Source organism: Zalophus californianus, chromosome 14 (genome assembly GCF_009762305.2).
Source record: "Zalophus californianus isolate mZalCal1 chromosome 14, mZalCal1.pri.v2, whole genome shotgun sequence".
NCBI classification, from domain to species: Eukaryota; Metazoa; Chordata; class Mammalia; order Carnivora; family Otariidae; genus Zalophus; species Zalophus californianus.
The window spans coordinates 72,003,828-72,021,703 of NC_045608.1; the positions used below are offsets into that span (position 1 = coordinate 72,003,828).

General features: G+C 36.7%; 1 protein-coding gene across 3 annotated transcripts in view; it reads left to right on the plus strand.

Moving 5' to 3' along the window:
* The window catches only part of DCC (DCC netrin 1 receptor), a 1,177,272-nt gene that overhangs the window by 551,215 nt on the left and 608,181 nt on the right, over positions 1 to 17,876 (plus strand). For all 3 annotated transcript variants that reach the window (XM_035724067.1, XM_035724068.1, XM_035724069.1), the window contains exon 4: positions 17,076 to 17,226. In XM_035724067.1, the coding sequence (XP_035579960.1) occupies positions 17,076 to 17,226 (151 nt within the window). The remainder of the gene's footprint in view (positions 1 to 17,075; positions 17,227 to 17,876) is intronic.

Here is a 17,876-nt window from a genome sequence, read left to right on the forward strand (position 1 = left end):
TATCATCTGCAAAGAGGGAGAGTTTGACTTCTTTGCCAATTTGGATGCTTTTTATTTCTTTTTGTTGTCTGATTGCTGTGGCTAGGACTTCTAATACTATGTTGAATAGCAGTGGTGATAGTGGACATCCCTGCCACGTTCCTGACCTTAGGGGGAAAGCTCTCAGTTTTTACCCATTGAGAATGATATTCGCTGTGGGTTTTTCATAGATGGCTTTTATGGTATCGAGGTACGTACCCTCTATCCCTATACTCTGAAGAGTTTTGATCAAGAAAGGATGCTGTACTCTGTCAAATGCTTTTTCTGCATATGGAGAGGATCATATGATTCTTGTTCTTTCTTTTATTAATGTATTGTATCACATTGATTGATTTGCAGATGTTGAACCAATCTTGTAGTCCAGGGATGAATCCCACTTGGTCGTGGTGAATAATCCTTTTAATGTACTGTTGGATCCTATTGACTAGTATTTTGGTGAGAATTTTTGCATCCATGTTCATCAAGGATATTGGTCTGTAATTCTCCTTTTTGATGGGGTCTTTGTCTGGTTTGGGGATCAAGGTAATGGTGGCCTCAGAAAACGAGTTTGGAAGTTTTCCTTCCATTTCTATTTTTTTGGAATAGTTTCAGAAGAATGGGTAAAATTCTTCTTTAAATGTTTGGTGGAATTCCCCTGGGAAGGCATCTGGCCCTGGGCTTTTGTTTGTTGGGAGATTTTTTTTTTTAAGATTTTATTTATTTATTTGACAGAGAGAGACACAGCGAGAGAGAGAACACAAGCAGGGGGGAGTGGGAGAGGGAGAAGCAGGCTTCTCACGGAGCAGGCAACCCGATGTGGGGCTTGGTCCCAGGACACTGGGATCATGACCTGAGCTGAAGGCAGATGCTTAACGACTGAGCCACCCAGGCGCCCCTGTTGGGAGATTTTTGATGACTGCTTCAATTTCCTTAGTGGCTATAGGTCTGTTCAGGTTTACTATTTCTTCCTGGTTAGTTTTGGTAGTTGATACAGCTCTAGGAATGCATCCATTTCTTCCAGGTTATATAATTTGCTGGCATATAGTTGCTCATAATGTGTTCTTATAATTATTTGTATTTCTTTGGTGTTGGTTGTGATCTCTCCTCTTTCATTCATGATTTTGTTGATCATTTAAAGTCTTTATTTCCTTGTTGATCTTTTGCTTAGATGATCTGTCCATTTCAGTCAGGGGGGTGTTAAAGTCCCCTACTCTTATTGTATTGTTGTCCATGTGTTTCTTTGCTTTTGTTATTAATTGCCTGATATAATTGGCTGCTCCCATGTTAGGGGCATAGATATTTACAACTCTTAGATCTTCTCGTTGGATAGACCCTTTAAGTAAGATATAGTGTCCTTCTTCATCTCTTATTATAGTCTTTGGTTTAAAATCTAATTTGTCTGATATAAGGATTGCCACCCCAGCTTTCTTTTGGTGTCCATTAGCATGGTAAATGGTTTTCCACCCCCTCACTTTCAATGTGGGGGTGTCTTTGGGTCTAAAATGAGTCTCTTGCAGACGGCATCTCGATGGGTCTTGTTTTTTTTTTTTTTTTATCCAATCTGATAGCCTGTGTCTTTTGATTGGGGCATTTACATTCAGGGTAACTAGTGAAAGATACGAATTTAGTGCCATTGTATTGCCTGTGAGGTGATTGTTACTGTATATTGTCTGTGTTCCTTTCTGGTCTATGTTGCTTTTAGGCTCTCTGCCTAGAGGACCCCTTTCAGTATTTCTTGTAGGGCTTCATGTTTGCAAATTCTTTTAGTTTTTGTTTATCCTGGAAGCTTTTTATCTCTCCTTCTATTTTCAATGACAGCCTAGCTGAATATAGTATTCTTGGCTGCATATTTTTCTCGTGTAGTGCTCTGAATATATATCATGCCAGTCCTTTCTGGCCTGCCAGGTCTCTGTGGATAGGTCTGTTGACAGTCTAATGTTTCTACCATTGTAGGTTACATATCTCTTCTCCCGAGCTGCTTTCAGGATTTTCTCTTTGTCTCTAAGTTTTACTATTAGATGTCGGGGTGTTGACCTATTTTTATTGATTTTGAGAGGGGTTCTCTGTGCCTCCTGTTTTGATTCTTGTTTCCTTCCCCAAATTAGGGAAGTTCTCTGCTATAATTTGCTCCAATATACCTTCTGCCCCTCTCTCTCTTTCTTCTTCTTCTGGGATCCCAATTATTCTAATGTTGTTTCATCTTATTGTATCACTTATCTCTCAAATTCTGCCCTCGTGATCCAGTAGTTGTTTATCTCTCTTTTTCTCAGCTTCCTTATTCTCCACCATTTGGTCTTCTATATCGCTAATTCTCTCTTCTGCCTCATTTATCCTAGCAATTAGAGCCCCCATTTTTTATTTAATAGCCTTTTTGATTTCGACTTGGTTAGATTTTAGTTCTTTCATTTCTCCAGAAAGCGTTTCTCTAAACACTTCCATGCGTTTTTCAAGCCCAGCTAGAATCTTTAAATTCATCTTTCTGAACTCTAGTTCCGACATCGTACTAATGTATTGAGTAGGTCCCTGGCAGTCAGTACTGCCTCTTGTTCTTTTTGTTGAGGTGATTTTTTCTGTCTTGTCATTTTGTCCAGAGGAGAATAGATGAATGAGAGAACAAAATGCTAACAGGGTACCGACATCACCAGAAAATATACTCTAAACAAATCAGAAAAGACCTGAAACCTGGGGGAAAGAAAGAAAAAAGAAAAAAGAAAAAGAAAACCAAACAAAAACTGAACAAAACAAAACAAAAAAAAACACAGTATGATCAAATATGATCAGGCTTTTGCATAGATCAGTGACACACACTAGATTTTGGGTGTATTTTGGTCTGTTAGAAGAAAGTACCTCCCAAAATTTTAAAGAAAGAAAAACTTATATATGTACAAAAATAAGGGTTAATACGATGAAGGGATGGAATATGAGTGTAAAGATGAAAATTATAAATGATTTTGTAAAAGGAATTGATAAGATAAGAAGTTGGTTGAAAAAAGAAAGAAGAGGATTTTAAAAAGAAAAGAAAAAAAAAGGAGAGAATGTGATCAGGCAGGAGACTAGAACAAAGCCATATACTAGAGATTTAGGGTATATTTTGATCTGTTAGAAGAAACTGTCTCAAAATTTTAAAGAGAGAATAACTTAAATAAATATGCCAAAAATAAGGGTAACTACTATGAAGGGTTAGACTATGACTCTAAAAATGAAAAATAAAAAATGTTTTTTAAAAAAGGGATTGATAAGATATTGGTTGAAAAAGGGAAAACGAAAAATTCAAAAAAAAAAAAAAGACAGTTAAAAAAGAAAAAAGTTAACTTTGAAAGACTAAAGAATCATGGTAAAAAAGCCATGAATTCTATGTGCAGTATTCCCCTAGCGCTGGAGTTCTGCCGTTCTCATTGATCGATAAACTTGGTCTTGGCTGGCTGTTCTTGCTGATCTTCTGGGGGAGGGGCCTGTTTCCGTGGTTCCCAAATATCTTTGCCGGAGGTGGAATTGCCCCGCCCTTGTCGGTCCAGGCTAAGTAATCTGCTCGGGTTTGCTCTCAGGAGATTTTGTTCCCTGCAAGCTTTCGATACAGCTTTGGAGAACAAGAGTGAAAATGGAGGCCTCCCAATCTCCACCCCAGAGGAGCCAAGAACTTGGGGCCCCACTCCTCAGTGCGCCCCCAGAGAAAAGCAGTCAGTCACTCCTGTGTCCCCGGTCTCCGGCCGCACTCCGTGCTCACCCAGCCCATGACCAAGTGTTTCTATCTCTGGCTCACGACCCGGTGTGGAGTCTCCAAACCCAGCAGATCCCTGCAGTGCGCTCTGGCGCCGCTTCTCCCCGGGAAGGAAGGGGAGTCTCCCCGGATGTCCGCTTATTGGGTCCCTCTTGGAGGAACAGTGGCCCGACTGTGCTGCAGATCATGGTTTATGGCAACCCTGAGCTGAGAGCCCACGCCTTGGCTCCGTCTCTGCAGCCGGCTTCCCCGTTCCAATACCTGGGAGCTCTGCTGCACTCAGGCACCCCCGGTCTTTCTGTCACCCTGAGGGCCCTGAGACCACACTGTCCCAGAGAGGGTTCCACCCCCTGCTTAGCCACTGGGGCAACGTCCCTCAGCAGAGCCAACTTCTAAAAGTTCTGATTTTGTGCTCTGCTGCTCTATCACTTGCCAAAAGCAGTGGACGGAGCCCCCTCCCCTACTGTCTATCCTCCTGAATATCGCCTTGGATTCACTTCTTTGCACGTCCTCCTTTCCAGAAAGTAGTCGCTTTTCTGTCCAGAGAGCTGTTGCTATTCTTTTCTTCGATCTCCTGTTGAATTCGTAGGTGTTCAGAATGGTTTGATCCCTATCAAGCTGAATTCCGGGACCAGACGAAATCCAGGTCTCCTACTCCTCCACCATCGTGCTCCTATATCATTAGTTTTTGATGTAGTGTTCCATGATTCCTTGTTTGCATATAACACCCAGTGCTCCATTCAATATGTGCCCTCTTTAATAGCCATCAGCAGGCTAACCCATCCCTCCACCCCACTTCCCTCTAGAACCCTCAGTTTGTTTCTCAGAGTCCATAGTCTCTTATGGTTTGTCTCCCCCTGTGATTCCCCCCCTTGATTTTTCCCTTCCTACTATCTTGTTCTTTTTTTTTTTAACATATAATGCATAATTTGTTTCATAGGTACAGGTCTGTGGCTAGTTTTGAATAAAACTCTTTTTTATGCCATGCTGTAGATAGAACAGTATTAACCTTTCATAGATCTAAGTTGGATAAAATGGTTTCTTCTGCTTTTCTCTTACATGTACATAGAAAAGAATGAAATATAAGACTATATTATATTTGAACCATGTGAAGTCCATATTTCCTGAATATTATGTCAGACTTAATTCAGACTGCATGAAGGAGTCAGCATGTAGACTACCACAGTCCATTTCATATTGAGTTAATATTGATCTATTAAACTATTATTATAATAAGTTGCTAAAAGCATGGAGTATGACACCAGACTAAGTATAAATCTCAGTTATACCACTTACTAGTAGTGCAATTTAGGGCAGTTTACATAATCCAAATCTTTATTTATCTTGCGAAATGTAGAGAGTAATATCACGTTGCTTAGTGTGGTTATGAGGTTTTAACTTAAGAGGCCAAATATAATGTCTGGAATTGCTAGGTCCTAAGTAACTACTGTAATTACTTTTATATTTTAGAAATTCCAGTCTTAAAGAATTCAATTCTCATGTCAAGATTATTTATCTGAGAGTAAATTACCTGATTTTGATTTTGGGTATCTAAGTGTTCATTTGTTTAGTGATAGTTACACATATTTTATGCTATTTACCGACAATACTATGTTTCTGCATTTGCTTTTCACATCTATCGAAAGGCAGAGTATACTCAACTATTTCTTCTTTAGTAATGCATTGCTACATGATTTTCACCCTAAACTTTGCATCAACATCATTTTGTTTCCTATACAAAATATTGTGGGAGACACTGGCTTAGAAATAAGAGTTAGAAGATAAATAAGACTTCTAGTATTTGATCTGTATTAGCAATTACCAATTCACTGAATCTTCTAAAATCCTTAGTTTCCTTATTTGTTGAGAGAAAAGGTTGGCCTAGAACAGCCTTTCCAAGTTTTCTCACTACCAGGGCTCTCATTTATTATTTTATTCCACATTCATCTCCAACTTCACTTTTGAAATCATGGTGTTTAAGAGTTCAAGTTTGCTAGACAAACTCTATTAAAAACTAAGGGCACCTGGGTGGCTCAGTTGGTTGAGTGTCTGACTTGATTTTGGCTCAGGTCATGATCTCATGGTCATGAGATCAAGCCCCACGTTGGGTTCTGCACTACTGGGTTTGGAGCCTGATTAAGATTCTCTCTATGAGCGGGAAAAAAAAAAAAAAAAAAAAAAGATTCTCTCTCTGCCTCTCTCTCTGCCCCTACCCAGCTCTCTCTCAAATAAATAAATAAATATTGGGGGGTGCCTGGGTGCCTCAGTTGAACAGCTGACTCTTGATCTCAGCTCAGGTCATGATCTCAGGATCCTGGGATTGAGCCCCACATAGGGCTCCATGCTCGATAGGGAGTCTGCTTAAGGATTTCTCTCCCTCTCCCTCTGCCTCTCCCCCAACTTGCTCTCTCCTCTCTCTCTCTCAAATAAATAAATAAATCTTTAAAAAAAAGAAAACAATACTATAACGCCATGCTAAAATACAATCATTGTCAAAATCAATCTCATAAAATATGAGATTATCCTACTTTTAAATTAATTTAAAAAACAATTGTTTAAAAGAAACAATGGTTTTAAGCTGGTTTATGTTGTTATAAAAAGCACAACTAAAAAAAATAAGATAACCTTTTATTGTATACAACTGGCCATGTAGTGAAATGACTAAGTCCCACATCATGATGTCCTCCACCCCCAACCCCCAACCTTGATAGCTTTAGCTTGCCCTCTTTGGGAACCAGGGCTGGGCAGAACATGGAAACCAATGGACATTCATGCTATATTAGAGTTTGTTATTGTAAGTCAGGTCTTTTAACCAATGTGAGATAGTAGAGATAATCAGTGTTTCATATGGAGTTGATGAAATTCCATTCAGATCCACAAAGTTTATATGTTAGTAAGCCTAAGCTGACTTGTAGTGGATAAATAGACAGTATCTCTTTGATTCTTGAATTTATTAACAACAACAACAACAACAACAAAGTTTTCATCTCTCAGTGTTGTTTTGTGGACATGAAGCTAGTCCAGGATTCCAAGTTAAAAGTATTTGAAATACTGGGTGATCTATTACATTTTTCTTGCCGTGCCTATCATTCTAATGTCACTAGTGATCTCTCCCTCACCAGTCCTGCTAGTTTTTCTCTTTTCATTCTTGACCTTGAGTGATATTACATATTGTTTATGTGATCTCCTCTTAACTCCCATCCTCTGCTATGTTGCTATTTCATATAAGGTCAAAAACAAAAACAGTATACTTGGAATTGTCCTCTGTAAGAAGGAAAGAAGGTTCCTTGAAAAAAGAATCTTTCTTTTCCCAGGAGTCTTTTAGGGCTGATACATGGTCAGCTGTGCATTTACTAGGACTATGACACTTAGTGGCTCCAGGATGGGTGACTAAAGGGTCCAGCAATCTGTCCTGACTCACAAACAAGAGGCTTTCTCTGAGAGTGTAGAAGCCAAACCTATAACTTATGAGTGCAAAAGTCACAAAAATCAATGAAGGTACTACCTGAGCTTCCTTCTCTGGTCCTGCTTGATATCAGTTTATTCCTAGAGCATAAGAAAGACGTACTTAGTCATAGCTATGGGCATACCTTTATTTTTTCAACATTGGCCAAATAGGAAATAACCCAAATACTTTTTTTTATTCTTTAACAAAAACAAGAGTTAGAATGGCGTGTCTGAGTGGCTCAGTGGGTTAAGATTCTGCCTTTGGCTCAGGTCGTGATCCCAGGGTCCTGGGATAGAGCCCTGTGCCTACTCAGCGGGGAGCCTGCTTCTCCCTCTCCTCCTTGCTTGTGCTCTCTATCTTGCTATCTCTGTCACTATCTGTCTCTCTCTCTCAAAATCTTTAAAAAAAAAAAGGAATCTTAAAAAAAATCTTAAAAAATAAAAAATCTTAAAAAATACAGAATAAATAATCAATTACTTTTCTAAAAAAATTTAAATGCTACTTTATGCATTATATAAATTATGAAGATTTCTGGGTTCCCTAAACTAACTTTGACACATCATAATGACAGAATTTGTTCTCTGGGACTCTACTGTCGGCTGTAAAATTACAAAAAAAAAAAAAAAATCATTCTATAAATGAAAAACCACTTCCTTCAACCCTGCTACAAAATGAAACTGATAGACTCAAAATTTGCCTGTGAGACAGAAGGGATATAGCCATATGCCAATGATAAGAATAGACACTCTGCTTTCTTCTTCCAAACTCTATCTACAAATAGCAGTATGTGTGTGTACATGGAGAAAGAAAGAGGAAATATGAACAGATGTAGGAATATTTAGAGAGGGAATGTCATTTTTAGTACTGAATTGGAGTAAATGAGGAAGGGAAGTAATAGAATCATGGAGTGATGACTACTAGCTCCTGAGAAATGGTTCTCTTCTTCTCTGTTCAAAACTCCTTGGCTTTCAGCCAGATGGAGGTTTTTTCCTTTTCTTATTAAATAAATTTTGATTCCTGTGATCGGTCTGGATTAGGCTGGTTTCTAATAAAAGACACACTAAACACAGAGTTAGAAGGAGTTTGATGGAATTTTTCACTCAGAGCACATATTATTATACCTGCTTGTGTTTGAAGATGCAGGGGACCTGCTGAATTTCCTGAAACAGAACTAGATGAGGGATGGCTAAGGAGCCAGCAGGTGAGCAGTAGGTTAGCTTGAAACTGAGGATGCCGACCGGAAACTCGCTCTGTGAAGTGAGCATATCCCACTGTAGCCTGCAGTGTCCTTTCATTTCCAATTGGAAAAGTGTTTGATATTCCATTGAGGCAGTCTTTTAATAAAGAAAACCAAACAGTATGCAACAAGAAAAGAAAAGGTTTGGCATTCAGAAAGCATAAAAATTAAAAGCAAGTACTGGTTATTTTGAGGAAGATAGTTATTAAATTGTGAAAACTGTTTTTGTTTTTTTTTTTTCCTAACACAGATGCCAGCAGCGCATAATTAAATTTGTCTCTGCCTCAGTTATTCTTTAGATTCAGCCATGCAAGTTCAGTGTTGAGATTCATAAATAGTAATTGAGAAAAATGGCCCCATGAAAAGAAAGTCATTATCATCACAGGGTGAGCATGCATTCCACTATGCACAGGATAGTGCCAGGCACATCTAGTGTCCGAGAATAATTATAGTTACCTTTCACTCTAAAATGTACTCAGTGTTGGATAATATATGTAGTGAGTCTGGTTATCTACGATGAGGTAAGACAAAATCATGTGGTCTTGACGTATTTGGGAAAACCTGGGAATGCAGAGTCAAATTTAGCTTCTAGTTGGCCTCACAGACTCAGTTAATCTGGCCACTGTAACAACTAATAGAAACTTTTTTTTAATTGAAATGCCCTAAAATAGAAAATACTCTCTTCTTTTACAGTGTGCCTTCTCCATGACTCTTTGAGTAATTGGGCCCTGAAAACAGTTGAGTTCTTATTTCTAAATATGTGAACTGTAGGTAAAGGTGTCAGGTTATATGATCCAAGATACTTCTTGACTTTTAATACTCTATTGCTGAAAGAAAGTGACTGAAAATACTTAAGTTTTTCACTGCCCTCACAAATGAAAGTAATGATAATAATAGCAATAAGAAGAAGAAGAAGAAGAAAGAGAAAGAATGACATTCACTTTTTTTTTTTTTTTAAGTAGGCTCCATGCCCAGCATGGAGCCCAATGCAGGGCTTGAACTCATGACCCTGAGATCAAGACCTGAGCTGAGACCAAGAGTCAGACACTTAACCGACTTAACCGACTGAGCCACCTATAGTTTCACCATGGTGACTAAGAATACCTTTCATGAAGCAATAAAATTATTAATTTTATTAATTCTTAATCCTTAAGTTCATATATTTTTTAATATTCTGAATATCAAAAGAGGAAATACAGATGAAGGATGTCTAAGTACATTAGTTTTTTATTTTTGTGATCATTGAGTTTCAAACTGAATTAGCTCCTTTTTTTTTTATGAAACACCATTTTTACTTGAAAGGGCAATCAACACAAAAACTGGAGCTATTCAGACTTGGGTACTAGTTAGACATTTTCTCAAAAATGAACAAAGTGAGCCAGTCAATTTAAGGAAAACAGTATCTGCTGCCAAGGATGAAATTCAGGCTTTTAAGTAAAATTAGAAATTTGGAAAACTTGTATCTGACACTAGGAGCTTGACAACATCACAACATTAGAAGGCCTTTCTGATGGGATTGGTGGTGATAGTAACAAATGGGATTTTTTGATACTATATAATGAAATGTGTCAACATTGGGAAGATCTAATTCCCCGTGCCATCCCAAATGATGGCAGATTGATGGGACAGTACCATGCATAGGTAAAAAGATCTATTCAAAATGCAAGATAGACCAACAGATTTTTATATGTAACAGTGTAAAATGTTTATCAATATGGGGTCAGATTCCACATTGCAGCTAACTTTCAAGAAACTACTTATTGGTATAGTGTTAAAGGATAAAGTCTACAATTATTTGAAAAGGCTATTAAAATACACCTTCCTTTTCCAACTACGTATTTGTTTGACATCAGATCATTTTCATATAACACAACCAAATCAACATATCAGAACAAAGTGAATGCAGAAAGTAACACTATAGTCTAGTTATTGTTCATTAAACCACTCGTTAAAAAAATTCACAAAAGTCAGGGTGCCTGGCTGGCTCAGTCAGTAGAAGCAACTCTTGTTCTTGGGGTTGTGAGTTCAAACCCCATGTTAGGTGTAGAGATTGCTTAAAAACAAAATCTTTAAAAAAATTATAAAAATGTGACATACTACCCCTCTTCCAATGTTTTTATTTTGAAAAATGCAGTTTAAAAATACATATATTATGATGTTATAAATAAAAATTTAATAAATATTTTTTAAAAGTCTCTCAATTTTAACTTTCAATATGGTAAATATTTATAGCTATAACTTACATAAACAAAATTTCTTTGGGGTCCTCGATAGTTTTTAAGAGCACATTGGTCCCTGAAAATGAACAGTTGTGAGATCCATTGTCTGTATCATGATTCATTTTCCTAGTGATTGTAGATTAGTCCTTTCCAACTCAGATAACAGATTAAGCTAAATAGGCCAAATTTTCCATTTAAAAAATTAGAAAGGGAGGGAGGAAGGAATGAAGGAAGGAAGGCAGGGAGGAAAGCATAAACAAAGGCAGCATGTTGCCATAAGGTGTTTTTACACTTGAAATGCAATCTGTGTTATGTCAGAGATCAGTATCCCTGTAAGGACTCTTTTTCCTCTAGTTACATACTACCCTCTTGCTCTCTGAGGAGATTAACTCTTTTGCCACCAGGATGACAATGAGATCAGGTCAGATGGAGAATCATACCGATATTCCCCAATAGGAAGAAGCTAAACTGGTTCTTAGTCTAAGCAAATCAGACTGCTTGTTATCAACTTAGAAAAATTGTTTGCATAATTTTTTGTATTCACTTCCATGAGCATCATATGAAAGAAGTCTGCTTATTTTTTTTTTTTTGGTTTTTAATAAAATGACAGAGGAAAAACAATCCATTTTTGCTGGTTTGATTTTAAAGCTATTGCCAAATATGTTTTCTCGAGTCTACGCTTTCATTTTCCTCTCGTTTTTATTTTAAAACATACAGCACATACATAAAAGCATATGCAACATATGTGCAGTTCAAAGAATAAACATAAAATGACCATTTGTGTACCTACCACCCAGTTTATGAAATCCAGTATTACAAACTGGTAATCTGATGCCATTTCCTGTGATGAAATCATACTCATTAATTAACTGGAAAAAATTGCCATGTTCAGCCTGTTAGCTGAACAATTTCATTTGGATCTGAATAGTCAATGCCCATATAGCAAGAACAAAAACTATCTTTATGGATATTTCCTAATTCCATCATAGTCCCATTAAAATCAATTTAGTCAACAAAAGTCATGACCTAAAATTTCAAGTTTACTCTTTCCAGGGCTTTTCCACCTATACCATTTTTAGAGCCTAGAGAGAAACCTTTCATCTGTTTTTAAATATATGCCTTGTGTTTTAATCATTGACTTTTATAATTTGTTTGTTCCTTGTATAATTATCCTCCACCTTTGCAACACTAGAATTTAACACAAATCTCTACTCTAAAAATATGTGTTCTTATAAAAACCTTTGAAAATAGAGAAAAATCCGAAGATGTAAATAAAAACCACTCATGATTCTGTCACACAAAGATAACCTTGGCAATTGTATCTCCATCCTCCCTCTTTTAAAACATAAATCTACTTTTTGACACTCCTCTTTTAAAAAATCACATTTTAAGGAAGAAAAATAAGACAAATATTTATTGCTACATAACTGTAAGTCACTGTAAAATTTAGTGACTTGAAATAATTTATTATCTCTTATAATCCTGCAGTGTATCTCAGCAGTTCCTCTGCTGGTTTTACTTTGGCTCCCTTGTGTATATTTGGCTGAAGTGGAAGGTTCATGATGGCCTCAATCACATGTCTGTCAGTTGGTGCTGGTTTTTGGCTTGGGGGACTCAGTTATCCTCCATGTGCCTTCTTCAGGTAGCTAGACTAAGATGCTAGTCTCAGAAAGAGTCATGGCAGAAACCATAAGACCTCTTGAGGCCTTGACTCCAGAGCTCATACAGTATGACCCACACCATAATCTATTGGTCAAAGCACAACACAGGGCCAGGCAAGATTTAAATCATGGGGAACTAGACCCTCCATTCTGGATTGGAGGAACTCGAACAGTTTGTGATCATATTTAATCCATCACAATGTTGTGAAACATACGAACTACTTACTATTAAAGAAAATTTCTATTAGCTTTTTTTGGGAACTTCCATAATCTTAGAATTTATGAGGTTATATATTTATAGAGAATTATCTTTGGAGAAATAAAACCAAATTTCTCTGGCAATAGCTGACATTTTTATACCTGTCATCAAGTCACAAACACTAATGTCTCCAATGAAGCTACAGAGATTATAAACATAACTGAAATGGGCCAGGCAGAGATTGAAGTCATCTGGAATATATATGCTCTGTCTAAAAAAGTAATAGCAGATGGTTATTCTGTGGCAATATGAGCCCAGTGATGCCTGAACTACTGATATTTTAAGATGAAGACAAAATCCCAGCGAGTTAAAGTTATTTTGTGTATCTTCATAAATTGATTTAAAAGTTTTTATGGAAAGACAGGAGACCTAGAATAGTGAGAACAATACCAAAGAAGAAAGTCAGAGGATGCACACTGCCTGACATCAAAACTCATTATAAAGCTAAATAGTCAAGATGGTGTGATATTGGCAAAATAATAGGCAAACAGATCGATGGAACAAAATAGAGCACCCAGAAATAGACCCACACAAACAGTCAACTGATCTTTCACAAAGGAACAAAATCAAGTCAATGGAGAAAGCATAGTCTTTTCAACAAATGGTGCTGGAACATTTGGACATTCATATGCAAAAAAACCCCCACAAAACCCAACCTACCAAACAAACAAACAAACCTCTAGTCACAGACCTTATACCTTTTTCTAAAAAAATTGACTCAAAATAGATCATTGACCTAAATGTAAAACATAAAACTATAAAAACTTCTAGAAGATAACAGAGGAGAAAATCTAGGTGAGCTTAGGTTTGACAATGAAATTTTAGACCTATAAAATAGTCCATGAAGGGAAAAATTTTCAAGTTGTGATATTAATAATTTTTGCTCTATAAGACAATGTTAAAAGAAAGTAAAAACAAACCACAGACAGAAAATATTTGCAAAACACACATCTGATAAAGGACTTGTATCTAAAATATATAAGCACCAGAAACTCAATGATAAGAAAACAAACAAATCAATTAAAAAATAGGCAAATATCTGAATAGACACCTTGTTGAAAATGATCTAAAAGATGGAAACCAAGCATATGAAATATGCTCAAGATTATATGTCATTGTGGAATTGCTAGTTAGAACAATTATAATGCTAGGCACATATTAAAATGGCTAAAATCCAAAAAAATGACCATACCAAATGCTTAGGAGGATGAGGAGTAACAGGACATTTATTGCTCTTAGGAATGCAAAATTGCAGAGGTACTTTGGAAGACAGTTTGGGAGTTTCTTACAAAGGTTAATAGTTTTACCATACAGTATAGCAATCACTCTTCAAGGTACTTATCCAATTGAGTTGAAAAGTTATGACCAGACAAAAACCTGCACATGGACATTTATAGCAGATTTGTTCATAATTACCAAGCAATCAAGGTATCCTTCCATAGGTGAATGGAAAAACAAACTGTGGTACATCCATATAAGGGAATACTATCCAGCAAGAAGAGCAAATGAACAATGGAACCCCCCAAAGACATAGAGGGACCCTAAATGCATATTACTAAGTGAGATAAATCAATTATCAGAAGACTATAAACTGTATAATTCCAACTGTAGGATATTCTATAGGAATATCCTATATTTCCAACTATAGGAAAAGGTGCAACTATAGAAATAGTAGAGAAACCAATAATTTCCTAGGGTTTGAGTTAGGTGTGGTAGGTGAGTGATGAATAGGTAAATCTTAGGGGATTTTAAGGGTGGTGAAACTATATGATACTGTAATGCTGAACACATGACATTATGCATTTTTCCAAACCCATGCAACTATACAACACAAAGAGTGAACCTAATGTATACTATTGACTTTAGTTTATAATAATGTATCAATATCACTGAATTAATTGTAACAAATGTCCCACCTTCATGTAAGTTGTTAATAATAGGGGAAACAATGTCAGGGGATGGGGACCTGGTCTATGGAAACTCCCTAATCTTCAATTTTTTTAGTAAATTAAAATTAAAAAATAAGCAAAATCATTTTGTGTTGGTTGATTTTGTTTCCTAATAAAAAAAGTGTAATTGTTGAGTTGAATTATTGGACCTTTTATGGATAAATATATAGTATTGCACATAGGCACCAGGTTAATTTCCTTTTAGCCGTAAGATCATATTAAGTAGATCTTACTTGATGCTGTGGAGGATATTATTATAGTGTGTGTGTGTGTGTGTGTGTGTGTGTGTGTACATATAGTATAGTATATGCTATAGTATATATTATATATAGTATTATACTATATAGTATAGTATATACTATAAATAGTGTAGTATATACTGTAAGTAGTATAGTATTATGCAATATATGCAATTGAAACATTTCTGCTGAGGAACAGGTGGTGAAAGTAAAGAAGTAAAGCATTCAGATAGATAAGACCCTGTTATGAAGATAGCTATTTGTAAATGTACATTTTGGGAACTGTCCATTTCAGGAAATTTATTGTTAAGCAACATTATCCTTCAAACTGTTCTCATTTGATTTGAAAAGTCACTTTCAAAAAGGGAAATGACACCTACCACCAGCAATTTTTTTAAAAGTTTTGAGACATTTAAGGACAATAAGGATTAACACATTTCAAAAATTCTTTCAATATTTTCATTGCAAAGACTATTTATTTTTGCTGCTGTAACAACCAGGAAGAGATGTGAGAAGACTGAGAAAGTGTGAATTTGTCTTTCTCCACACAAAGTACTTTAGATGACAATTACCATTCCAACCATTAACAGGAGAATTGGTATTTTTTTATTAATCTAGGGTCTAGCTGTGTGGAGTTGGGTCAGGCCAAAGAAGATTGACAGCAGTGTTAAAATGCGTCCCAGATCTCCTACCTCACTTCCTCTCTGCTCCTCTATGGCTCACACTATGACACAGTTGGATCTAATTTTCCTTGGCTGTTCTCCATCCACCCTAATACTAGTTTTTAAGATTTCATGGCCTCATTTCCTTTGCTTCAAAATTGTGCTTTGCATTTGAAAAAAATGGCAGGTTACATGTTAATTCGATTTAATGCATTAAGTTGAAAATAGACAAATTAAACCTTCCTAGAGGGATGCAGATTTTAATAGGGATGTGGAAATATAGCATCTTATCTTAAATGAACTTTGAGTGATAAAAGTTTAGTGAGCAAGCGGGTCAGAGGGTATCACCATGGCTGGGATATCCTAACCATAGACTGCTGTTGGTGTGTCCCAGGCTTTCAGAGTGAAATATATGTGGTGGGTGGAAGAGAAGCCCTTAACTCTCACGGAGTTTTCTCTTGACATTGCACCAGGACTTTATAATTCTTTTTGCTTATTCCACCTGATACAATTTTAGCAACTTTGGAACAAATGAGTTCTAAGGTGAATGGAATGAGTCTTTAGGTTGAAAAGACACTGTTTTAGTTACCTGCTAGTAAAAATGAATAATGTTGGGGCACCTGGGTGGCTTAGTCAGTTAAGCATCCAACTCTTGATTTCGGCTCTGGTCTTGATCTCAGGATCCTGAGATGGAGACCCGTGTCGGGCTCTGCTCTGGGCATGGAGCCTACTTGGGATTTTCTCTCTTCCTCCTGCCCCCTTCCCTCACTTGTTCTCTCTTTCTCTGTGAAAGAAAAAGAGAGAAAGAGAGAAAGAGAGAAAGAGAGAAAGAGAGAAAGAGAGAAAGAGAGAAAGAGAGAGAGAGAGAGAAAGAAAGAAAGAAAGAAAGAAAGAAAGAAAGAAAGAAAGAAAGAAAGAAAGAAAGAAAGAAAGAAAGAAAGAAAGAGAAAGAAAGGAAGAAAGAAGTAAAATGAATAATGTTGGTTCTATAGAACTAGAAAATGCATTGAGTGAGGTAGGATTATACAGGAGCTCTTCATCTACATAGTCTCAGCTCTAGGGACAAACTCTTTGGAATGTTGTTAAAAATTAAAAATAAACAGAAGGCTTAGAAACAGCCTAAGTTACTATTATACAAAAGAAAATTTAGTGTAAGGTCTATTTTTGAAGACAGCAGATACTTTTTTTCAGTACCTTCTACATTCTACCTTCTCAATACTTGTATGTTGTTATTAAACACAGTTCTAACAGCCACTGAAGCAATAGACAAAGCAGAAGGAAGTTGAATAGATATTCATGGCAGACAAATTGAACATATCAGAAAGTTACAGGAGATAATGTTTAGAGAAATTACTTGTCATATTGTTTTGTTCTCTAATGAGAAGTCCACAAGTCCTGCAGCCCACACGAGTGCTTGTCAGTTCAAGCTTCTGTCTGTTGCCTTATACCATGATGTCATCAACAGCTAAGAATATTCTAACATGATCTTAGAAACTAGGGGTGGAAAAACCATTTAGGAGTCTAGTTTATAAGTTTCACTCGTAACTTTCCAGTTTTTCTTCTTCTCTATCAGTGTCTTGTTTGGGAAAAAAATGATTCAAGCTACATAATTTATCTTTACAGTGTTTTTCATAAAAGATGTGATCCTGTGTTTTCTTTCCACAGACCCAGGGCTGCACAGGCAGCTATATTTTCTGCAAAGACCGTCCAATGTGGTAGCCATTGAAGGAAAAGATGCCATTCTGGAGTGTTGTGTTTCTGGCTATCCTGCCCCGAGTTTTACCTGGTTACGGGGAGAAGAAGTCATCCAACTCAGGTATCACAAATTGAAGACTTTTGTGAAGTGTGTGTCACTGTTTCCCTTTCTCTAATTTGATATAGGTACCTAGAAATACTAATTCTTGATGATAATTGATTTTTCCCCTGCATTCCTTGACATTATACAATATACGAAAGACATTTACCCAATGCAATGAAGAGATGGGGAACAGAGTCAAAATCTATGAGATCAAGTCAGAAAAGAAATTTAGAAAGCCAGCATTGCTGTTGAAAATGCCCTGTCCAAAAACTATTCAGCAAAGATACTTTGGAGGATCTCATCCTAAGAAAGTGGTATAGAGAGTGAAATATTTATTAAGAAATTAAAGTTTTCTTTTTTATTTTTTAAAGATTTTATTTATTTATTTGACAGAGAGAGAGAACACAAGTAGTCAGGGTGGCAGGCAGAGGGAGAGGGTGAAGCATGCTCCCCAATGAGCAGAGAACCCAATGTGGGGCTCGATCCCAGGACCCTGGGATCATGACTTGAGCCAAAGGCAGATGCTTAACTGACTGAGCCACCCAGGCGCCCCAGGAAATTAAAGTTTTCTGAATTGTAATATACAGCATGTCATTATAGGGTCTGTGCAATTTTTTCAGCTGCAGTTATATCTTTCACACTCCAGATATAACAATTATTTAAGATAA